The 25,898-nt window shown below is 46.1% G+C and overlaps 1 protein-coding gene across 1 annotated transcript in view; it reads left to right on the top strand.

Annotated features, from left to right (window-relative positions):
• LOC140395392 (myosin-4-like) overlaps positions 1–6,952 on the top strand; it is a 30,433-nt gene extending 23,481 nt beyond the window's left edge. Inside the window, exons 35-40 of the mRNA XM_072483100.1 lie at positions 594–719; positions 853–1,023; positions 4,689–4,793; positions 4,903–4,998; positions 6,562–6,696; positions 6,823–6,952. Of these exons, the coding sequence (XP_072339201.1) occupies positions 594–719; positions 853–1,023; positions 4,689–4,793; positions 4,903–4,998; positions 6,562–6,696; positions 6,823–6,840 (651 nt within the window). The 3' untranslated portion in view covers positions 6,841–6,952. The remainder of the gene's footprint in view (positions 1–593; positions 720–852; positions 1,024–4,688; positions 4,794–4,902; positions 4,999–6,561; positions 6,697–6,822) is intronic.
• The last annotated feature ends 18,946 nt before the right edge of the window (positions 6,953–25,898 follow it).

Raw genomic sequence — 25,898 nt, forward strand, 5'->3', positions numbered from 1 at the left:
TAGCCAAAGGACTCCCCGAAAGTTTGTAGTTCGAATTCCTCACTGAGCTGAATGACTGGACTTCACAAACAGTTTAAAGCTCTGTTTTGTGGTCAGCAGCCAGCCAAGTGAATAATCTTGGCTGACGGTAAAAGCATGGACCAGCAACAGGTGTCTTGGAGGAAGCTCCAATAATGGTGAGGAGAGGCCTGCATCTGGGAAGGTTCAGAGGCCCATAATCCGGAAGAAGAAATCAGCAGTCGTAAGATGCACAGGCCAGTAACCTGGGCAAGCGGTATCTTGGCAATCAGGCCTTTGATCGTGTGGGCTTGGGAGTGGCAGATAAATAGGCCTGGGAGGCTGAAATCTTTCTTAAAAGGAAGGGGAACATTCCTGCTCCTTCTGGCCCATAAAGGAATGCCAAATGAAGTCAGCATCTCCTGCCACCTTCACAATGCTGAGGTTCTGACTTCTGAGAAATTCAAGAGCAACAATAGATTTTAAATCAGGCTGCCTTTTGCCCATTATGAGGTTAATATCGAGGCAGCAGCTTTTCTAATTTTGCAGTTCACAAATCCTATGAGCATGTTCTTAAAAGTTGACTTTTCTTGTAGAACACAAGTCTAATCAACACCAAAAAGAAGCTGGATGCTGACCTGAATCATCTTCAAACTGAAATGGAAGAAACAATTCAGGAATCGAGGAATGCCGAAGAAAAAGCAAAGAAGGCTATCACAGATGTAAGCCAGAAGTTAACTTAATTATATGTTCATATTTTCACAATTGGGGATTTGTCACACGCAATTTCTTTGTTTGTAGTATTTCAAATTTGAGCTTGAATTATGATTTGCCCCATTATCTCACGGTTGTAAGGCTGCCATGATGGCTGAAGAGCTGAAGAAGGAACAGGATACTAGTGCTCACCTTGAACGAATGAAGAAGAACCTTGAGCAGACAGTGAAAGACCTGCAGCACCGACTGGAAGAAGCTGAGCAGCTCGCAATGAAAGGAGGAAAGAAACACCTCCAGAAACTGGAGAGTCGGGTAAGTGGCACGATTGTGTTATGTATGTTGCTTGATTTATGATGATGTTGAAGCCTCAGCAAAAATAAAAATGATCAATTTGGTGAAAGGTGGAAATCAGGCACTAAGTGGGTGCTGTATTAAACAGACATGCGTTTTTGATTGCCATAATTTGACCTTGCCTAGAGACGGCACCATAGGTTTAGAACTTGGATCTTGATCAGAAGCAATTTTCATGGAGCACTGCTGGTCAATACTACATGTCTACTTCCACTGAAACTGTGGAGTGGGCTGGCTGATGCACAGTGGCGGATTCCAGACTAGCTCATGGGCTGACCGTGAGGGATCAAAGGTTCTGTAGTAAAGCACTGGCGATTCCAGGTGAGGAGGTCTAGAGGAAGTATGATGTACTGTACCCATAGGACATGAAAGAGTCCACCTCACCCTGCTGTCCCTCTCTCTCTTGGAGCAGCTTCTGCTGCTTTGCCTGTCTCATCACCTTCCACTATTCGTCCTGAAAATTGCAAGTGGGCTTCCAGGAAGCACCCCATGATCAAACACCCCCTTTCTCCTGGTGACTCTTAAATAAGGTGTTCAATTAAGTAGAGCACTAAACCTCTCTAGGTGAAATCCTTAAAATTTCCAGAATAAATGTAGAACTGTCCAAGACAATCATCTCTGAGGGAGGAGATTGCAGGGCCTCTGACCCAAATATTTACTTCCTCACTTGCCTTTGGGAGAGGCGCCAGAGATCATAGAATTTACAGTGCAGAAGGAGGCCATTCAGCCCATCGAGTCTGCACCGGCCCTTTGAAAGAGCACCGTACTCAAGCCCACACCTCGACCCTATCCATAACCCAGTAACCCCATCTAACCTTTTTGGACACCAAGGGCAATTTAGCATGGCCAATCCACCTAACCTGCACATCTTTGGACTGTAGGAGGAAACCCACGCAGCACGGGGATAATGTGCATACTTCGCACAGACAGTGACCCAAGCCGGGAATCAAATCTGTGACCCTGGAGCTGTGAAGCAACAGTGCTAACCATTGTGCTACCCTGCTGCCCATAGAGGACTGGAGAACAGCTAATGTGGCCCCACTATTTGAGAAAGATTGCAGAGATAAGCCCGGGAACTACGGTGCAGTTCCTCATGTCAGTGGAAGGGAAACTATTGGAGAAAAATTTGAAGGAGAGAATCTATCTGAACTTGGAGAGACAAGATTTGATAAGGAATAGTCAGCATGGCTTTGTCACAGGGGGGGACCATGCCGAACAAATTTAATTGATTTTTTTTGAGCATGTGATCTGGTGTGTAGATGAAGGTAGTGCAGTTGATGTAGTTTACATGAATTTCGCAAAGCCTTTGACAAGGTCCCACATGGGCGACTCATAAAGAAGGCAAATGCACAAGGGATACAGGGTAACTTGATGTGGTGGAAAGAAAATTGGCTCAGCTGTAGGACATAAAGGGTGATGACTGGCGGCTGCTTTAATGACTGGAAGCCAGTGTCCAGTGACATAGACAGGGATCTGTGCTGGATTCCCTATTCTTTGTCATTTATATAAATGACATAGATGACTATGTGGGAGGTAGGATCGGTAAGTTTGCGGATGACACAAAGAGTGGCCGGGTGGTTAACAGTGAGATTGAGTGTCTTAGGTTACCGGAACATATAGACGGGATGGTCAAATGGGCAGAAAAATGGCAGATGGAATTTAACCCTGAAAAGTGTGAGATGATACACTTTGGAAGGAGTAATGTGACAAGGAGGTACTCAATGAATGGCCTGAAACTGGGAAGTTCCAAGGGACAAAGAGACCTTGGTGTGTTTGTCCATAGATCTCTGAATGCAGAAGGGCAGGTTAATGGGGTGGTGAAAAAGGCATATGGGACACTTGCCTTTGTCAATCGAGGCATAGATTACAAAAGCAGGGAGGTCATGTTGGAGTTACATACAACTTTGGTGGGGCCACAGCTGGAGTACTGTATGCAATTCTGATCAACACATTATAGGAAAGATGTGATTATGCTGGAGGGGCTGCAGAGGGGATTCACCAGGATATTTTGTGGGATGCAACATTTAAGTTATGAAGAGAGGTTGGATAGGCTTGGGTTGTTTTCGCTGGAGCAGAGAAGATTGAAGGGCGACCTGATCGAGGTGTACAAGATTCTGAGAGGCATGGATAGTGTGGATAGGACACAGAAGTTCCCCTTAGTTGAAGGGTCAGTTACGAGGGGGCTCAAGTTCAAGGTGAGGGGCAGGAGGTTTGGGGTGATGTTGAGTAAAAATCTTTTTGCTCAGAGGGTGGTGATGGTCTGGAATGCACTGCCTGGGAGAGCGGGTGGCCTCACATCCTTTAAAAGGTACCTGGACGAGCACTTGGCACGTCATAACATTCAAGGCTATGGGCCATGTGCTGGCAAATGGGATTAGGCAAGCAGGTCATGTGTTGTGCATGTCTTGGTACAGACTAGGTGGGCTGAAGGACCTCTTCTGCACCGTACTTTTCTGTGACTCTTTGATACTGTTAATGTGTTTCATAAGTCAAATCTCAAGCAAGAAGTGAACATTGAAAATTGAATCTGTGTTTTATGCAGCATTTGAAATCCTCACCACAGCTTGTTTACTCCTATTTTGCTGTATGTTGTTAGAAGAGATTGTTCATTTATGTGTGTTGGAACTCTTATTTTAAACTTCTAATAAGAATCGGTAGTCCAGGTTGGTGGGAGGTGTCAAAAATATGACTTTATTGTTAATTACTCACTGGTATATCCTTGAATAAGAACTGATTATTGAATAATAATCAAGCAGATGGCAAAGAGCATAGGCACAAAAATAAACCACTATACACAGCTAACAGATCGATGATTCAAGAATTCAGCAACAAAAGACCTCCACCATGAGGTCCTGCTTTTAAGCAAATTCTTATCTCTCATTTAACCCCTCATTTACTTTCATTGGCTTCTCATTCTCAGCTGAGACCCCCTGGTTCATTCAAATGAATGTAAGTTACTTAGAGGATAACGTGTTAATCAAACATTGGACATGACTTAAGATTGACTGGTGCCTAATAAAACTAGCTTAGCATCTGCCTGTGCATTCTTAAGAAAAGTACTGGATATGTTTTCTCACATTCTGCTATGTCTCATAGCTTGGCAGAAACCTTAAGAATTGATTAGTTGATTAGACAGAACAATACGTTTTTATTGCTGAATACACTGGAATACAATGGTTAATTCAGTATATCAGAAAATGACTGGGTTCCCACAGTCAAGACACATTTAATATGTTGCTTCTTTAGCTCTATGCATTCAACTAGCCCCTATATGAATAAAACTATGAAGTAAAACTATGCACTATCAATGTGCTAGTCACCAAGATGCAGTGTTGACATTTTAAGGAATGGTAACAGACATTCTAACTGGCAATCAGCTGATAAACAATTCCAGGGCGTTGACTCTTATCTCATGGCCCACTTCAACTCTTTTATCAGTATTGCGTCTTGCACTAAACACAGGCTGAACAGACGTTACAACTTCTGACTCCATTGGGCCATATCAGAGACTCTTTAACACCCAATACATTGCAAAAAACGGTCCCTTTTGTGCCAAGATAATTTAAACGGTAATATGAAATTTGTACAAATGTAAAATAGTTAATGCCATCTGATGACTGATGTAGGTGCGTGAGCTGGAAAATGAACTGGAAGCTGAGCAGAAACGAAGTGCTGATACTGTCAAAGGTGTTCGCAAATATGAAAGAAGAGTCAAGGAACTGACTTATCAGGTATTTACAAGTTCATTATTTGGAATGATGCACCATTGTGCTAACCAGCAGTGATTATTGTTATTTTCAAATATCAATATAACTGTTGCCTTTTCTTCATTATTTACAGTCCGAGGAAGACAGGAAAAATGTTCTTAGACTGCAAGACTTAGTTGACAAGCTGCAGATGAAAGTTAAGGCTTACAAGAGGCAATGTGAGGACACTGTAAGTAACTGAGGACTATAGTTGTGTTTTTTCTACAAAATACTTTCAGAAAATTTTTGTGAAACTAATATTTGAATTTTAAATAGTTGAGATGTTTTTCTACATCAAAGACTCATGAAACCTACACTAAAGGAAATTCAGGATATTTAACAACTTGTGCAAACAGAAACGGTCATTTAGTTTTTCAGACAACCTTCTCCCACCAATTTATATATCCCACCATGCTCAATGAAACTATATTTCGTTTTGTAAGCTTTTACTCATAATTTAGGTTTAGAGTACAGAACTAAAAGTTCAAAAATGGCTGTTGCTATTATTCAAATTCTCACATACGTCAACATTTTCTGGAATTGTCAGTCATAGATTAGATAAAAGCAAATTACTGCGGATGCTGGAATCTGAAACCAAAGAGAAAATACTGGAAAGTCTCAGCAGATCTGGCAGCATTTGTATGGAAAGAAAAGAGCTAACGTTTCGAGTCCAGATGACCCTTTGTCAAAGCCTTTGTCAAAATTAGACTCAGTAGCAGTGAAGGTATAAAATGGCTTGGGTTGTGCTGCCAGCCACCTCCATTACAGCCCATGTGACACCCCATATTGGGAAGGGGGACCATATTGTTGTGTCCCGAGTGCCACACATGTACCAGTGGCATCAGGAATAGCGATGCTAATTAACCATTCCAGATTTGACTGGACCAGGCACTGACAAAGTGCAAATTTCACCCCTCACACTCAAAGCAGATGTAGACCAATTTTTGTCCCAAGGTTGCCAAAATGAATTATAAATACTGGCTGACCATCTTACAATAACTTAATTATACTCAAGTGCTTTAAGACACATCACAGAACTTTTGAATCTGGCATTCAGAATGCAAATCACAAATAACAGCTCTTCCATTAATTTTACTCTTTAACTCTCAACTACTACCGAAATTTTCAGTTGACTTGGTAAATCTATTATTTTACATTGGAGTTGTCAGTTTTAGAAGATTTGCACATGGTTCCTTAAATCCCTTAATAAAATTAAAACACACTATATTCACGGCATATCCACAACATTTTCAAATAATTCAAAAATCTAATAGGGATTGACATAGCTTCAGGGCAATATTGGTATCACCCTGCATGATGTCAAGTAGTTAGCTGCATGTGGAGTGGACTCGATGGGCCGAATGGCCTTACTTCCGCTCCTATGTCTTATGGTCTTATGTCGAGTCTCCCACCCACTGCTGGGTGAATACCAATGGTGGCGGGATGAGGTCTTTAAGTGGGCATTAATTCCTCACCTAAGGTCCTGAAATGGCGGAGGGGTGGGAAGGCCACCCATAAGCTACAGGGCAGAGGCAGGAATGTGACAGTGTCCCCACCTACCTCACCAAACACCCTCCCACCACAAAATGTGTCATGGAGGATGGCAATAAATTCCACCCATTGTGACTTTTAGCTAAAGTCAAAAACCACCTGAACAATTCAGATTTCGACTAGCTTAGCAGCAGTTCACATTCGACCACGGTCAACATTTTAGTCTATAACTTGATAATTTCTTCTGCTGTATCCCCTTTAGGAGGAACAGGCCAATATTCACCTGTCCAAGTTCAGGAAGGTGCAGCATGAACTGGAGGAAGCCGAGGAACGTGCTGACATTGCAGAGTCTCAAGTCAACAAACTTAGAAGTAAAAGCCGTGACATAAGTGCTAAGGTACATGAGATATAACTGATTTTTGAAACTGAATAAATAATGGAGTTTAAGAAATAACAAATAATTCAGAAGCAGTCTCTTCATTTGTACGGATTTAACTATTTGCATTTTCTTTTTTCCGATTAGGCCGCTGCTGAGGAGTAGATGACAATTTGCCATGGTCCAAAGAAGAAAACCACAGAATGTGTTTTTCTTTGTAACAATAGTTTTATAAAGATAGTTCCATCTGTAGGAATAAAAGTGCAACTCTGAAAAATCTTTGTGTTAGCTTTTTTAATGAACATCCAAGGAATAAAAGTGCTGCACAGAAAAACTCCAATTAATTTATATTGTCAACAAAAGTTTGACATGATGACAAAAGGAGAAACTATTAAAGCATTGCACATGTAATTGTTGCAAATAGGAATTTGTCATATCTTTAGGATCACATTAAGATTATTGGGTTTTAATTTCATAAGAAATGATTCCATGGGATATAGGACACAGAGGGAGGTCATTAGGCCAACCAGTCCATGTCCTTGTTTCTGCTCCATTTGAGCTTCCTCCCATCTTTCCTCATGTAAATCTATCAGCATGACCATCTATTCCCTTGCCTCCCAAAAGCGTGTCTAGCCTCCTCGTGAATGCTATACTATTCATATCAACCTCCCCAAGTGGTTGTGAATTTCACATTCTCACTATTTTCCTGTTGAAGAAGCTTCTTCTGAATTCCCAGTTGGTTTTCTTGGCGACTATTTTGTATTGATGACCTATTAAGCTCTTTCCCACAAGTGTTAATATTCTCTTTGCATCCACTCTGAAAACTTTTCATCATTTTAAAATCCTTGCTTAGACCACCCACCAGCCTTACTTTTTCAAAAGAAGAGACACAGCCTATTCCATCTTTTCATGATATATCCACTCAGATTTTTAGAATATCCTTGTAAATCTCGTCCATTACCTGTCCAATCCCTCTAAATTATTTTCTATAATATGAAAATTTACTTTTTATAATATGCAATTAATATAAAAGCCCTTTATATAAGGTTACATTTCACCAAGTGTAGCAGCAAGAATCCCCAATAAAATTGAAGTCAGTGGGAATCAGGGTAAAACCTCTCCACTGTTTGGCGTAATACTTTGCACAAAGTAATATGGTTGTGTTGTTGGAGAACAATCATCTCAGCCATGGGACATCGCTGCAGGAGTTCAGCAGGGTAGTCATCTAGGCCCAACCATTGTCAGCTGCTTCATCAATGACTTACCCTCCAACGTAAAGTCAGAAGTGGACATGTTCGCTGATGATTGCACCATGTTTGGCACCATTTGCCACTCCTCAGATACTGAAGCAGTTCATGCCCATATGCAGCAGAACTGGACAATGTTCAGGGTTGGGCCGCTATGTGGCAAGTGACATTTGCACCACTGAAGTGCCAGGCAATGAGCATCTCTAACAATTAAGAATCTTACCATCTCCCCTTGACTTTAAATGACATCTCCCCTTGTCATTACCATTGCTGAATTTCACACTATCAACATTCTGGGGGTTATTATTGATCAGAAGCTGAAGTGTACCAGCCAAATTAATACTGCGGCTACACAAGCAGGTCAGGAACTGGGAATTCTGTGATGAGTAACTCAACTCCGGAGTCACGTAGGCCTGTCCAACATTCACAAGGCACAAGTCAGGAATGTGACAAAATACACTCCTTGCCTGGATGTGTACAGATCCAACAACACTCCAGAAGCTCAACACCATCCAGGAGAAAGCAGCCTGCTTGATTGACCGCCATCCGCCGCCACCTGCAGTATTCACTCTTCCCGCAACTGACACACTGAGCGGGATTCTCCAGTTCCCCAGCCGTGTGTTTCTCGGCCATGCGGCTTTCACCGGCAGTGGGATTCTATCTATCCACTGCTTATCAATGCGATTTCCCATTGAAGCCACCCCAAGCCGCTGCGAAACCTGTAGGCGGGAAGAGTGAATCGCGACTACTGGAGAATTCCGCCCATTTTGGTAGCATTGCGTGTCACATACAAGATTCACTGCAGCTACTCACAAAGGCTCCTTCAACAGCACCTTCCAAACATGCAACCTCCATCAGATTCCTGGGACATTGGGATCGGTTCTGGGGGAGGTGGGACCAGTGCAACCTGGGCGGGTAACACCTGGTCAGGACCGGGATTGATGTCGTATAGGGAGTATTTGCTAGTGTGGCTGGGGAGGGTTTAAACTAACAAGGCGGGGGATCGGAACCTATGCAAGAAGTCCAGAGGAGGAGGAACCAAGGACAAAAACAAGTAATGTTAAAAGGACAAGCTGAAACGCTTTGTGCCTTAACGTACAGAGCATTCGTAATAAAGCGGATGAACTAATCACGCAAATAGATGTAAACTGGTATGATATCTGGATTATGGAGACATGCAGGGTTACCAGGGATGGGAACTGAACATCTAGGGCATTCAGTATTTAGGAAGGACAGACAAAAAGGAAAAGGAAATGGAGTTGCAATGTTGGTTAAAGAGGAAAGTAACGCAATAGTGAGGAAGGATATTAGCTCCGACAATGTAGAATCTGTATGGGTAAAGCTGAGAAGCACCATGGGGCAAAAAACATTGTATGTAACCCCCAAACTGTAGTGGTGATGTTGGGAATGGCATTAAACAGGAAATGAGAGACACATGCAATAAAGGAACATCTGTAATTATGGGTGATTTTAATCTGAATATAGATTGGGCAAATCAAATTAGTCACAATACCCTAGATGAGGAATTTCTGGAGTACATATGGGACCAATACATTGAGGAACCAACTCGAAAACAGGCAATCTGAGAATGCATAATGACAACAGAATCATTGGCAATCTAGTTATGTGAGGCCCCTTGAGGATCAGCGGCCACAATATGATAGAACTTTTAATCAAGGTGGAGAGTGAATCAGTTGATTCACAGACTAGGGTCCTGAATCTTAATAAAGGATATTATGATGATATGAGGCATGAGTTGGCTATGATCGATTTGGAAACGTTACTTTCAGGGATGACTGGATAGGCAATGGCAAACATTCAAGGAGCGCATGGGGGGGGACTGCAATACTTGTTTATTGCTGTCTGACACAAAGGTAAAACAGGAAAGGTGTCCAATCCATGGTTTACAAGGGAAATTAGAGATAGTATTTGATGCAAGGAAGAAGCTTCCAAATTAGCCAAGAAAATCAATAGGTCTGAGGATTGGGAGCAGTTTAGAATTCAGCAAAGAAGGAGCAAGGGATTGATTAAGAATGCGAAAAGAGAGTACAAGATTAAGCTTGCAGGGAACATAAAAACTGACTGTAAAAGTTTCCATAAGAACTTGAAGGGAAAATGATTGGAGTAGACAAATATAGGTCAGAAACAGCAATTTAAAATAGTGGGGGGGGGCAAAGAAATGGCTGAGTAATTAAATACATAATCTGTCTTCACAACTGAGGACACAAGTAATATGCCAGAAATGTTGGGGAATGTAGGGTTTCGTGAGATGAAGAACTGAAGGAGATAAATATTAGTAGAAAAATGTTGTTTGGGACATTGGTAGGATTGAAGGCCCCAGGGCCTGATAATCTACATCCTAGAGTACTTAAGGAAGTGGCTCTAGAAATAGTGGATGCATTGGTGATTATCTTCCAGGATTCTATCGACTCTGGAACAGATCCTACTGATTGGAGGGTAGCTAATTTAAAAAGAGTGCTCGAGAGAAAACAGGGAATTATAGACCTGACATTGGCAATGGGAAAATTTCAAAATCAAAGATTTTATAGCAGAGCACTTAGAAAACTGTGACAGGATCAAACAACGTCATCATGGATATATGAGGCGAAATCATGCTTGACAAATTTACTGGTATTCTTCGAGGATGTAACTAATAGAGTTGATGAAGGGGAGCCAGTGGCCGGAGTTTATTTTGACTTTCAGAAGACTTTTGACAAAGTTCCACATAAGAGATTAGTGTGTATAACTAAAGCACAGTGGATTAGGGGTAGTGAATTGAGATGAACAAAAACTGGGAGGCAGACAGGAAAAAAAGAGTAGGAACTGATGGGTCTTTTTCAAATTGGCAGGCAGTGACCAGTGGGATACCGCAGGGATCAGTGCTAAGACCCCAGCTATTCACAATGTATATTAACTATTTAGATGAGGCAACAAGATGTAATATCTCCAAATTTGCTGATGACTCAAGATTCGAGCAGGGTGTCCAGAACCAGGGGTCACCGTCTGAGGATACATGGTCAACTATTAAAGACAGAGGTGAGGTAAGCCTGTTGAATTCATTATCACAGGAAGTATTTGAGATCAAAAACATCATATGTTTTCAAGAAGCAGTTAGATATAGCATTTGGGGCGAAGGGGATCAAAGCATATGAGGGAAGGTGGGATTAGACTATTGAGCTGGATGATGAGACATGCAGCAGAAGCATGGGAACACGACCACCTGCAAATTCCCGTCCAAGCCACACACAATCCTGACTTGGAAATATATTGCCATTCTTTCACTGTCGCTGGGTCAAAATCCTGGAACTCCACCCCGAACAACATTGTGGGTGTATCTGCACCACATGGACTGCACAGGTTCAAAAGGTGGCTCAACACAACCTTCTCAAGGTCAATAAGCGATGGTCTAGCAATGAAGTCTGCTTCCCATGAATGGATTTTTAAAAGCTGAAATTTCACAAGGTGCTCTAAATATGGTGTAACCATAGTTCAATATATGTTTGGCATAACGTCCCCAGTTTTCAATTCTATCTTTCTAGAAATAAATCCAAGCACTTGTTTTGCATTTTTATGGGCTTGTTAAACCATGACAACTTCTACTGATTGATCCTCTGCTTCTCTTCACAACTTAGACGTGCATCTTCTAGGTAATAAGTGACCTCGCTATTCTTCCTCCCAACACGTACGACATCATACGCGCCTGCGTTGAATTTAATTTGGTAATTATTTGCCCAATCTGCAAATGTATTAATTTTGTCCTGTAATTTGTCGCAGTACTGCTCGGCTTTGGCTATCCTTGCGCAATATAGTGTGATCCACAAAATGCCAAATCGTGTTTTCGATTCCAAAGTCCAATCGTTAAGGTCAATCGTGAATGGCACTGATTCTCATGGAACGCCACTACCCACTCTCAGCCACTGTGAATCGTTAGCTTTTACTCATGCTCTCTGCTTTCTGTGTTGAAGTCAGCTAGCACTGGTAATGCAGTCTGTCCCTTGTTCCTGTCTGCATTCTCTGACCTTATTCATTAGTGTATTTTCAGCACATTATCAAAAACCTTTTCAAAATTCAGAACAGTTCTAACCACTGCAGTACCATTGTTGAGACTCTCTGTCATCTCCTCAAAAACAAAATCAGAAGATTTCTCAATCATAGAATCCCTGCAGTGCAGAAGGAGGCCATTCGGCCCATCAAGCCTGCACTGGCCCTCTAAAAGAGTACGCCACCCAAGCACACTCCTCCACCTGATCCCAATAACACCTTAACCTAATCTACACATCTTTGGACACTAAGCAGCACTTTTAGCATGGCTAATCGACCTAACGCGCACATGTTTGTCCTGTGGGAGGAAACCGGAGCACCCGGAGGAAACCCACACAGGCACAGAGAGAATGTGCAATCTTCACACAGTTATCCAAGGCTGGAACTGAATCTGGGTCCATTCTTTATTAATAAGGGGATCAGGGGTTATGAGGAGAAGGCAGGAGAATGGGGATGAGAAAATATCAGTCATGATTAAATGGCAGAGCAGAGTCGATGGGCCGAATGGCCTAATTCTGCTCCTACGTCTTATGGTCTTATGGGTCCCTAGCGCTGTGAGGCAGCCTTGCCAACCACTGTGCCACCATGCCTTTTGAAGTTCATGCTATTAATCATTATATTACTTCATTTCTTAGTGATTTTCTATTCTCTCTATTGGTAAGGATTCCATTATATATCCTACCAATGTTAAGCAGACCGGTCCATAATTTCATGTTCCACGCCTCTTCTTAATTATTGCCATTACATTCTTTTTCTACTGAATTATTAAATATGTGTAGTAATAGCTTTGCTATATCTTCTCTGAACTCTTTTAAAATGCTTGCATACAATCTACCTGGACCAGGTTTTTAATGTTCACACAAAGTTATGAACTAAGGGCAGGAGTAAGCCATTCAGCTCCTTGAGCATGCTCTACTATTTAGTAAGATCTGATAGTAACCTCAAATCTGCATCCCACCTGTAATGTTCTTGTAGGATGGCCTAATTTATATGACAAGTACAGTTGTAGGTAAACTGCGGGTAAACTATATACAAAACAATAGATGAATAACAGTAAGATCACGCACAAGCAACCTCTCTCTTCAGCTTCCTCCAGTCAGTCTGAGGCATCACCTGACTCTAACATTCACTTATATCAGGCATTTTCAAAGTGGGGGCCACGACCCCCGGGGTGGGTAGCGGGCGGGTGTCGGGAGGGTCACGGAGCCAGCCATTGCAGCGTTCCAGATCACGGGGATTCACATGCAACAGCTGCAGCAGCCTTCTTTTCACAATGCTGGCTGCCAGCGGCTTTAAAAATGGCGGCCGCGACAGCTAAGAAAATGTAGGCGCACTGGGCATACGTGCCTGCTCATCAGTGCGCATATGGCTTGAGAGTGTTGGGACCTGAATCCGGGGTCAAAGTGTGATCGCGGCATGGCTGCGCTGACTGCGTGGTGATCATCGATGATGAACAAGGCTCTGACCTTGATTTGGTTTGCATCCTTAAACATTAGTCATATGATCTGGAGAGAGTGTATATTCCTCATGGTTTAATCATGGACAGAACTGAATGTTTGGCAAGGGATACAATGAAAACCATGGGAAATCATCACATTGTCGCCCTCTGTGTACTGAAGGGTGGCTACAAGTTTTTTGCTGACCTTTTAGACGACATTAAAGCATTCAATCAAAACAGTGTGCAGTCAATCCCAATAACGGTGGACTTCATCCGCTTGATGAGTTACTGTAATAATCACTCAACAGGGGAGCTACTCAGAGTTTACAAACTGAGGTATGAAATTCACGCTTTCCTCCTCGAGAAATTGTCCTCTCTGGTTGATTTATTTGTTGATGAAACTTGGATGCTAACTATGTGTAGCACGTTCAATCACTCATGAGACGAGATGAGAAGGAGTCAAACGATGGCTTTAATATGCAGACTTGTTCCCCAGCAGCACAGTTACAGAATGCGGCTGCTGGGAGAACCCGGGCTATTATACTCCGCCTTACTGGGTGGAGCCAGTAGCGGCTGATCTAATCGGGACCCAGAGTCTATCCACCAATAGCCTCTCGGCATCACAGGGTACTGTAATACCCCTAATACATACCACCACATTCACCCCTTGTTAAAAAAGAACCCGGCGGGGGTAGTGGGCCGTATGGTGGTAGGGGTTTACAGAGTCGGTACCTAGGATGCTGCTAACATGGCGACTATGCTCCGATATCAAACTAACAGTACTATTTACAATGCCACTTTTACGGGGCAACTGAATTATTTACAGAGGCATTTCTTGCTTTGTTATACGGATTTGATGAGTCGAATGGGTGCGCTGGTCATCCTCGCCGATCGTCTCAGCCCCGGTGGTGATGCAGGCACTGGCTCGGGCACCGTCGTCTCTGGGAGCGTAGCAACGCCTCTTCCTGCTCCACTAACCCTAGTCGCGACTGGTGGGAGGCCCGATCCACCCGGGAAGGGGGCGGCTGTGGGGTGCGCCGGTGGGAGGGAGGGGGTGTGTGGAGCTCCGGCGCGCGCCAGGTCCCACAGGGAGACCGTGTCCTGTCGCCCGTCGGGGGACGCCACATAGGCGTTTTGAGGGTTCGCGTGGAGGAGATGAACCCTCTCGACCAACGGGTCCGATTTGTGCGTCCGCACATGTTTTCAGAGCAGGATGGGTCCCGGGGCTACCAGCCAGGTCGGAAGTGACATTCCGGAGGAGGACTTCCTAGGGAAGACCAGGAAGCATTCATGAGGTGTTTGATTCGTTGTTGTACAAAGCAGCGACCGGATGGAGTGGAGGGCGTCCGGGAGGACTTCCTGCCAGCGGGAAACTGGGGGACATCTGGACCGTAGAGCCAGCAGGACGGTCTTCCAGACCGTTCCGTTTTCCCTCTCTACCTGACCGTTCCCCCGGGGGTTGTAACTGGTCGTCCTGCTCGAGGCAATGCCTTTGTTGAACAGGAATTGACGCAGTTCGTCACTCCTGAAGGAGGACCCCCTATCGCTATGTATGTAGGCGGGGCAACCGAACAGTGTAAAGATGGTGCAGAGGGCTTTAATGACCGTGGCCGCGGTCATGTTGGGGCAGGGGATGGCGAAAGGGAACCGGGAGTACTTGTCAATCACATTCAGGAAGTATGTGTTGTGGTCGGTGGAGGGGAGGGGGCCTTTGAAGTCCAGACTGAGGCGCTCAAAGGGACGGGAAGCCTTTCTCAGGTGCGCTTTATCTGGCCTGTAGAAGTGCGGCTTGCACTCTGCGCAGATTTGGCAGTTCCTGGTGGCTGTCCTGACCTCGATGGAGTAGGGCACGTTGCGGGTCTTTCCGAAGTGATAGAACCGAGTGACCCCCGGGTGGCAGAGGTCCTCATGGAGGGTTCGGAGACGGTCCACTTGTGCGTTGGCACACGTGCCGCGGGATAGGGCATCGGAAGGCTCGTTAGTGTCTAAAGGTTAGGTGGGGATAAGGAGGGGGTGTGGGCCTGGGTTATGTGCTCTTTCAGCGGGCGCGATTCTCCACTCCCACGCCGGTTGGGAGAATCGCCTGGGCCGCCAAAATTTCCGGGCACGCCGGTCCGACGCCCTCCCGCGATTCTCCCGAGCAGCGGGAACGGGCCAGTTGAGTTTCGCGGGCCACAGGCCGGAGAATCGCCGGAGACACCCAAAATGGCGATTCTCCGGCACCCCTGCGATTCTGAGGTCCAGATGGGCCGAGCGGCCAGGCCAAAACGGCGGGTTCCCCCCAGCGCCGTCCACACCTGGTCGCTACAGTCGTGAGCGGTGCGTGAACGCTGGGGGGGGCGGCCTGTGGGGGGGCGAGGGGGGATCCTGCACCGGGCTTCACCTTGAATGTGGGGTGGCCCGCGATCGGTGCCCACCGATCGTCGGGCCGTCCTCTCTGAAGGAGGACCTCCTTCCTTCCGCGGCCCCGCAAGATCCGTCCCCCATCTTCTTGCGGGGCGGATTTGGACAGGACAGCAACCACGCATGCGCGGGTTGGCGCCGGCCAACTCGCGCATGCGCGGATGACGTCCGTTATGCGGCGCCAGCCGCATCATCTATTTGGCGCCGCTTTTACGCGGGCGGCAAGGCCTGGCGCGGGTAGATGACGCGGCCCCGATACTGGCCCATTGTCAGGGCCTGGATCAGTCAGGACCGGGGCAGTTCCGCGCCGTCGTGAACCTCGACGGCGTTCACAACGGCGCGGCCACTTCGGCGTGGGGGTGGAGAACCCCACCCATGATGTCAGTGCAGGCTTGATGCACTGCAGTGATTCTATAAACACTAATAAAAAAAACAGATGTGACAAGGACAGTGACAGCAAAAAGCTCTGGGGCGCTTTTAAAATCTTATAACCATAATCTAAATTGAAACAAAAGAACATTTTTAAACAAGCCACATGTAAAATTATCTAATAATATAGTGAAGATTTAAATAGTTTCACAGATTTAAAACAAATAACTAAACCTATGTTCACTTATCAATAATCGCCTTTAATCATAAAAAATGTAATTAAAAATTACTTTTAAAAAATCAACAACAATAGTAATGCGCGTTAAAAGAACGAGCAAAAAATCCCCAGGAAGTATGGATGGGGGGTTCTGGGTATGGCAGAGAGCGGGGATTGAGTGGATGGGGGGGGGGGTGGTGTTCATAGAGGGGAGCTTTCCGAGTATGAGGGGGCTGGAGGAAAAGTTTGGGCTGGCGAAGGGAAATTAATTCAGATACTTGCAGGTGCGGGACTTCCTTCGTAAACAGGTGGCAACCTTCCCGCTCCTACCGCCAAGGGGGATTCAGGACAGGGTAATTTCCAGAGGGTGGCTAGGCAAGGGGAGCGTTTTGGCCATCTATCAGGAGCTATCGGGTCAGAGGAGACGCAGACCGAGGAGCTGAAGCGCAAGTGGGAGGAGGAGCTGGGAGGTGAGATAGAGGATGGTTTACGGGCAGACGCGTTGAGTAGAGTCAACGCGTCTGCAACATGTGCCAGGCTCAGCCTGATACAATTTAAGGTTGTGCACCGGGCTCACAAGACAGCAGCCCGGATGAACAGATTCTTTGGGGTGGAGGACAGGTGCACAAAATGTGCGGGAGGACCGGCAAACCATGTCCACATGTTTTGGACATGTCCAAAGCTTCGGGGATTTTGGCAGGGGTTTGCGGACGTCATGTCCAAGGTTTTAAAAACAAGGGTGGCGCTGGGTCCAGAGGTGGCGATTTTCGGGGTGTCGGAAGATCCGGGAATCCAGGAGAAAGAGGCAGACGTTCTGGCCTTTGCTTCCCTGGTAGCCCGCAGACGGATACTATTGGCATGGAGGGACTCAAAGCCCCCGAAGTCGGAGACCTGGCTATCGGACCTGGCTAGCTTTCTCTGTATGGAGAAAATTAAGTTCGCCTTGAGAGGGTCACTGTTAGGGTTCGCCCTAGGTGGCCACCGGTCGTTTACATCCTTGTGGCAAATTAATCGTCAGCAGACTGTGGGGGGGGGGGGTAGTTTAGATTAGAGTAGGGGGGTAATAAGGGTGAGACCTGTACGAAAGGTAAAACGGTTTTTGCGCAATATTTATGGTTTCATGTATCTTGTCTATTTTGTTGCTGTTTCTATATCAAAAATACATCAATAAAATGTTTATTAAAAAAAAATCAAAGAGCAAAAAACTTTTTAAAAGTCTACTTATCTTTAAAATACTTGTTAAAATAGCTGCCCATTGTTCTTCTTATTAAACATTTTTTTGAGGTTTTTGTGATTTTGTAACAATAACAGAAGAAACAGTGTACATACAAATATAAACATAGTGAAAAGGCCGTCTTCCTCCTTCACAGGTTCCACCTTTCTTACACACTAATATAAACTAACCCTCCCCCCTCTCTGCTGACAATCAATTTTCTCTAAAGAAGTTGACAAATGGCTGCCACCTTCGGACGAACCCTGACATTGATCCTCTTATGGCGAACTTGATTTTCTCCAGACAGAGAAAGCTAGCCATCCCAGTGAGCCAGGTCTCTGACTTCGGAGGCTTTGAGTCCCTCCAAGCTAATAGTATCCGTCTCCGGGCTACCAGGGAGGCAAAGGCCAGACATTCTGCCTCTTTCTCTTCCTGGATGCCTCGATCTTCCGACACTCCGAAAACCGCCACCTCTGGACTCGGTGCCAACCTTATTTTTAACGCCTTGGACATGACATCCGCAAACCTCTGCCAGAATCCCTTAAGCTTCGGGCATACCCAAAACATATGAACATGGTTTTCTGGTCCTCCCGCACACCTTGCACACCTGTCTTCTATCTCAAAGAACCTGCTCATCTGGGATACTGTCATGAGTGCCCAGTGAACGGCCTTAGATTGTATCAGGCTGAGCCTGGCGCATGATGTGAACGCGTTGACTCTACTCAATGCATTCGGCCAGAGACCATCCTCTATCTCTCCTCCTAACTCCTCTTCCCATTTGTGTTTCAGCTCCTCGGTCTGCGTTTCCTCTGACCCCATGAGTTCTTTATAGATGTCCGAAACCTTCCCCTCTCCCACCCATACTCTGGAAACTACCCTGTCCTGTATCCCCCTTGGTGGTAGGAGCGGGAAGGTTGAGACCTGCCTGAGTAGGAAGTCCCGCGCCTGCAGGTACCTAAACTCATTCCCTTCTGTCAATTCAAATTTCTCCTCCGACTCCCTCAGGCTGGGAAAGCTCCCCTCTGTGAACAGATCTCCCATCCTCTCAATCCCTGCACTTTGCCATCTCCGAAACCTTCCATCCAGTCTCCCCAGGGCAAACCGATAACTTTTGCAGATTGGAGTCCAAACCGATGCTCCCTCTGCTCCCACATGTTTCCTCCATTGCCCCCAGACTCTCAGGACCAACTCGTGCCCTTACATGATGCCGCCTCTACTCGCTCCCATACTGCCCCTCCTCCCCCGCCCTCCCCCCTCCCCCTCTCCCTCCCCCCACCCACCCACCACTCACTCCCTAATCATGGCTATATTTGCCACCCAATAGTAATTGCTAAATTTCGGCAGCGCCAAGCCGCCCTCCCCCGGCTACGCTCCAGCATCACCTTTTTTACTCGCGGGATCTTGCCCGCCCATACAAAGCCAGAGATCAGCTTGTTTACCCGTTTAAAAAAGGCCCATGGAATAAAGATGGGGAGGCACTGAAAAACAAACAGGAATCTCGGGAGGACCGTCATTTTCACTGTCTGTACCCTCCCAGCCAGTGATAGCGGGATCATGTCCCACCTTCGGAAGTCTTCCTTTACTTGGTCCACCAGTCGGATCAAATTTAGCTTATGAAACCGTTCCCATTCCCGTGCCACCTGGATGTCTAAATACCGATAGCTTCCCCTTACCACTCTAAACGCCAGCTCCCCAGTTGCCTTTCTGCCCCCTTGCCTGGATCGCGAACATCTCACTTTTCCCCATGTTCAATTTATAACCTGAAAACCGTCCAAATTCCCCCAGAATCCTCATAATCTCTCACATCCCCTCCAGTGGGTCAGAAATATATCGGAGCAGATCATCTGCGTATAGCGAGACTCTGTGTTCCACCAACACCCCCCCCCCCGCCCCCCCCCCCCGCCTCGAACGAGCCACTTCCAGCCCTTTGAGGCCCTCAGAACAATTGTCAGCGACTCTATGGCCAGCGCAAACAGCAGTGGGCAGAGGGGGCATCCCTGCCTCATCCCCCGGTGCAGCCTAAAATAGCCCGATGTCAACCTGTTTGTCCGTACACTCACCACAGGCGCCTGATACAGCAGCCTAACCCAGTCGATGAAGCCCTGTCCAAACCCAGCACCTCCCACAGATAGGTCCATTCCACCTGGTCAAAGGCCTACACTGTGTCCATTGTGACCACCACCTCTATGTCCCTACCCTCTGGGGCATCATGATCACATTCAACAGTCTTCTAACATTGGCCGCCAACTGCCTGCCCTTAACAAATCCCGTCTGGTCCTCCCCAATCATGTCCGGAATGTCTTCTATCCTTGAAGACAAGATTTTGGGCAACAGTTTGGCGTCAACATTTAGTAAGGAGATCGGCCTGTAGGACCCGCAAAGCTCCGGATTCTTTTCCCACTTCCAAATCAGTGAGACCGTGGTCTGTGACATCGTCGGGGGAAGCACCCCTCTCTCCCTTGCCTCATTAAATGTCTTCATCAGCATCCCAGTGTCATAATATCCACTCATGTATATAATGAGATGCAGACAGGCAGTGATTGACACACAGGATGACCAATGAACACACACGACACATAACAACCAATCACCAGACAGGACACCACCACTATAAAGCACACAGGGCATTAAGACTATCCCTCTCTCTACAGGACACAGCTACTGAGATAGTAAGAGTGCACAAGCCAGTGAGCATTATCACCATGAGGTAGAGAGTTAGTCTGGTCAAGCCAGTAGGAGGTTATCAGTTAGATTGATAGAGTGTCAACTCACAGCAGACTATGTACAGCAATCAGGAAGTTCAATAAAACAGTGTTGGACCATCTCCTGTGTCAGAAGCCTGTTTCTAGTTTCACTGCATCCAGTTGCAGTCAACGTTGAACCAACTTACTTAACACATCACCCAGAGAACTTTTTCTAAAACTCCACTGGGTACCCGTCCGGACCCGGGGCTTTACCCGACTGCATGGCCTTCAGCCTTTCGGCTATTTCTTCCATCCTGATCGGGGCCCCCAGCCCTTCTACCAGTCCTTTGTCCACCTTCGGGAACCTTAGCCCCCCTAAGAATTGCCTCATCCCTTCCGGCCCAACTGGGGGTTCCGATTCATATAACCTGCTATAAAACTCCTTGAATGCCCTGTAAACCCCTTCTGAATCCCCGACCAGGTTCCCATCTCTGTCCCTCACTTTCCCAATCTCCCTGGCTGCCTCCCTCTTTCTGAGCTGCTGCGCAAGCATTCTGCTGGCATTCTCTCCATACTCATATATTGCACCCCCTCACCTTCCTCAGCTGCTCCACTGCCTGCCCTGTAGTTAGCAAGCCAAACTCCGCCTGTAGCCTCCATCGTTCCCTTAAAAGCTCTGCCTCTGGGGTCTCCGCATATCTTCTGTTGACCTGAAGTATTTCCACTATCAGTCAATCCGTCTCTGCTCTATCTACCTTCTCCCAGTGGGCCCGTATCGAAATCAGCTCCCCTCTGACCATCGCCTTCAGCGCCTCCCAGACCATTGCTTCCGAGACTTCGCCCGTGTCATTAACTTCTAGATAGGTCTGGATGCATGTCCTCACCCGCCCGTACATCTCTTCACTCGCTAACAGCCTGACATCCAATCTCCAATGCGGGCACTGGCCACACTGCTTGCTCACCTGCGAGTCCACCCAGTGCAGGGCATGATCCGAGACCGTGATCGCTGAGTACTCAGTGGCCAGTACCCCCGTTGTGATATGGTACGAATTAAGTAATGGCATGATGGGAAAACTGGTCAATGGGAAGACTGGTCAAAAGGTTTGATACTATAGAAGAAAGACTGAAACTACTAATTCCAGCTCCCCAGGCCCAGGTAAAGAATGCAGCCCTAACCATTTTCAGACTAGTATGGCCGTAGGCGCCAACTCTGCATAACTTGAAGTCTGAAAAGATCAGCGAAGGTCGAGCCATTCCAAAACACTGGACCTCGGCAACTCCTGATAAAACTAACTCGTCATAACCCAGGGCCGTAGGAATTTAAAACAAAGATAAGTTCAGGAAGAAACAAGTCTATTCTGACCTTTCAATGTTCCCTCCGAGGACTAAATAATGGTATGAGTGATATGACCAAACATGGTCTGGTCTTTGCTTCCGTTTGTATTTCCGATCAAACACTTGACCATACTGTTGTCACACAATCTTGATAAAGTTAATGTATAAATATTGATCTAATTCTCCGCGAAAAGCGCGGAACTTGTGACAGACTGAGCAGTTTTGTTGACTGCTCTCTGACTTCAAGTTTCAGCCATTACTGCAGGGAGTTGTTTTCGAAAATAAAGCTTGTTATTCTGTCTTAATGAGTGTGTTGAATTTTTCTACCACAGAAGCGGGAAAATATTGACTTTGACATTTTGGCGCAAGCGAGCAGTTACCCATAACCTGAGTGAATTCCGTGGAGGACTGAAGAAGTGATTGAGCCAGACCCGGAGGAAAGGGACAGACGCCGGCACAAGGTAAGATTAACCTTGGTCTCTCTCTCTCTCGGATTAGTGGTTCGACTCCTCATCCCTGACGGAAATAACTAAAAAGGGGACCGTGCTCGAATCTAAATTGTACTTACTAAATTGTTAGTAGAGTACTCCGGGTCAGGGACCCCAATTGTGGTTAGCCTTAGGTCAGGGACCTCTTGCTTGTTTTACAGATTTAAATGTGGGTCAGCGACCCTGCAATTTGATTTGGTACCAGGGATTTTTTTTGAATGCCAGGGGCACATTTTATTGACATTATGGGACAGAGTTTAGACAAAACCGGGGGCAATTCCACTCTATTTTTCATGTGCTCTGAAAACCCTTCTCATGAACGTAATTTACGAAGATTATCTGCAGCGCTGAACAATAAATTGGGTAACGATGTTTGGCCAGTAGGGGGCACTTGGAACTACGATAATTGTATTTCTGCTGAGAAAATTATTTGGCAGAGACACACCGGTTTTAAGTGGAAGTTTTTAATCTCAGAGTGGAAAAAGCAATCCAGTAAGCGCCACGAACAATCACTATTAATGAGTTGGAGAGATAACACCCGTAGAAAGGGATTGATGATTGTGTGGATGGTAAAGCAAAGAATTGGGAGACTTTAAAATTGGAATGTAAACTTTGGGATAGAAAGCATAAACAACAAGGCAAAAATAAAAATCTCCAACCAATAGGCAGAGAGGGCTAGCCCAGCAAATTTAATGAAAGGACGATCCTCCCAGTTGCTCTGGCATGCCGATGTTTCTCTATTCAGGCGATACGGAAGAGGAAGAGGATTTAACTCCTGGACCCCACCCTCATCCTGCACACCCTGACCCTACAATTCCACCGTCCCAAGTCCAGACTTCCCCTTATGGTCCCACTGCCAATGAAACTCCTGCTAACGCATCCCCCGTAGCAACACGCACTCAGTCACATATGCAAGCCGTTAATTTGGAACAACCCTTCACCTCTGTTAATCAGGCTTTTCTTGATTTATCACTCCAACCTAATGAGGAGGAAACCTTTCCGCCACCACCTCCCCCTGCAAATTATCCCATTAGGAGTGTTATTGACCCCCACGCTGGTGATAATGACGACCCATTCATTGAGGTGTGGCAGGCTTTTAAACCCCATGAGCTATGTTTGATCATGGCCCAATGTCCCTCCTGCAAAGAGGACCCAGAGGGGTTCACTGAGTTTTTGAGGAGAACTGCGACCTTGTACGGTGCTACCGCACGTGATCAATATTCACTGATTTATTCATCCCTTCCCCCAGAATTAGGGGAAAGATGGAAAAATTAATTAGGACTTCATGGGGACACGTGGACGGCCTTCAGCGCCGCACACCAAACGGAGGACAATCAGCGTACTACAATGTTCTCTGCACTAAAACGGGCTCTCCGTAAACCCGTTGACATCGCCAAGCTCCTTGAATGTACCCCCACTTCTAAGGAAGATGGTCCAGAATGTTTTGACCGCTTTTGTGGCGTGTACACTCTTTACTCCGGGGACATTGCTTTCAATGCAGGCACACAGTCTCCCCAATTTAATGCACTATTAATGCAAGTTTTGCCTGACCGTGTAGTATTAAAACTAATAACATGGACTGGTCTGACAATTCTAAACCTCAAATGAAACGTGCTGTGTCTTATTATTGGAGCAATGGCCGCAACCGTGAGACCTGTTACTAAGACACTTCGCCCAAAATTAAATCCGAATTCATCCAACGTCCCTCTCAAAGAAGAGCTCCTAAAGGTCAGAACTCTTAGACAGATTCACGTTACTATCGCCCAGATTGCACGGACCCTCCTGAATTTGGTTACCGCCCACAGGCTCCTTACCCCTTCACTCCACACATGGAGGATTTTGACAGCGCTCCTCCACGTCGTCCTCCTGCCAAATATAATGTCACTTGCTTCAACTGTCAACGTACAGGCCACTACGCTAGGGATTGTCCAGCACCCCAACGACAAGGTAAATTTCAACCCCTTCGGCAGATACCCTTTACTACCTCTAACCCCTACCGACTAGCCAGATCGAAATTTCCGGTCCTCTCAACAGACCACTCTGACGAGCCCACCGCTCCGATTTACATAGAGGGCGTGCCTATCCCCTTCCTGATTGACACCGGCGCGACTCATTCTACGCTAGACTGGACATTAATTCAGAAACATTGCTTTCCCCTTTCTGATATGCATGTGGAACTTGCCGGTTTTATGGGGGAAGGTGCTGTTTATCCGCTTACGAATCCGCTCTCTGTTCAATTTGAGGACCGGGAATGTTGCACCCCTTTCACAGTTACCCGCGCCCTCGGTGTCAACCTGGCCGGATGTGATTTGCTGTGTCCCTTGCAGGTGGAAATTGTTTGCCTTGATAACGGCATTACTATATCAGCTATCCCGCAGGCCCAGCTTAGAAATTTTCCCCTTTTCACTACTCCACAGTGGTGGCCGGTTGACTTTGATCCCTCACACTTTTCACCTCCCTTAGATATTCCCGATCCACATGTCACTCTTTGCGACGATCATACAGGATGCTCGCCTGATTTGGACAGCATTTACCAAGATGCCCTCGGTTCTCTACAATCCATTTCCTTTGTTGGCCTCGCTAGGGGAAAAGAAGGTCTGCCTTTCTAGTCAATTTACCCCATGGCCTCTGGCGTCAGTCGGGACTTGTGTCACCCCACGTGACCCTTTCTGTGAACGAAGGCTACTGTGCCAAGTCCTTGGGATTTCTGGCAGCTGCACTGCGAGGACAAGCTGCTCCTTTCTTTAATGGACGTCAAATCCTACCAGCAGGCACTTTAGAATATTTTCAACGCCCATTTGTCCTCATTGGCACACTGCACCACCATCGTTCAGTCCAAGCAACGACTTCTGAACTACCTGCAGATTTATGGGTGGCCTCCAAACATGAAGTTGGTCTCATTAATGTCACTCCCATTGTTATTAAAGTTAAACCTAACATGCCCTTGCCCTCGATTTCACAATACCCGTTGCTCCCCGAGGCTGAAGAAGGAGTCTCGGTCATGATTCAATCGTTCCTTCAACAGGGAATTGTGGTACCATGCCAATCGCCCTGTAACACCCCGATTCTTCCAGTTCCTAAGATAGGAAGACCATTCGAATGGCATTCGGTCCAAGACCTCCGATGTTTTAATCAGATAGTGGAACCCTTACATCCTATTGTCCCAAACCCGGCGACAATCCTTAGTCATGTCCCACCGGAAGCGACTGTTTTCACCCTTGTTGATTTACAACATGCCTTTATTGCGATACCCGTCGCCCCTGAATCACAGTATTTGTTTGCCTTTACATTTAAGGGCAACCAATAGACTTGGACTAGGCTCCCACAGGGCTTCATTCATTCTCCAACCCTTTTCTCACAAGCATTGCACTCCCAGTTAGCGACATTATCAACTCCTCGTGGCTCCACCATCATCCAATATGTTGATGACTTACTCCTTGCCAGCCCTGACTTCAACGCTAACCAGCGTGACACCAGTTACCTGCTCATCCGTCTCCATTGCTGGCGATATGTGATCCTGCCCACTAAAGTTCATAAAGGCCAACGGCAGGTCAGATTTTTGGGTGTCCTAATAAGTGCTATGGCTCGCTCCCTTACTCAGGAACGCATTACTCCTATACTGCAGACCCCATTTCCTACATCGCCCAAGCAGGTGTGAGCCTTTTTAGGATTGGTGAACTTTTGCAGACAATGGATTCCAAATGTTACTGTCCATACTAAAGATTTAACTCCGTACTACTCTCAAAACGCTCCTCTTAAGTTTTAACTTCCTGATTCAGCAAAACAAT

Source organism: Scyliorhinus torazame, chromosome 18 (genome assembly GCF_047496885.1).
Source record: "Scyliorhinus torazame isolate Kashiwa2021f chromosome 18, sScyTor2.1, whole genome shotgun sequence".
Taxonomy (NCBI): domain Eukaryota; kingdom Metazoa; phylum Chordata; class Chondrichthyes; order Carcharhiniformes; family Scyliorhinidae; genus Scyliorhinus; species Scyliorhinus torazame.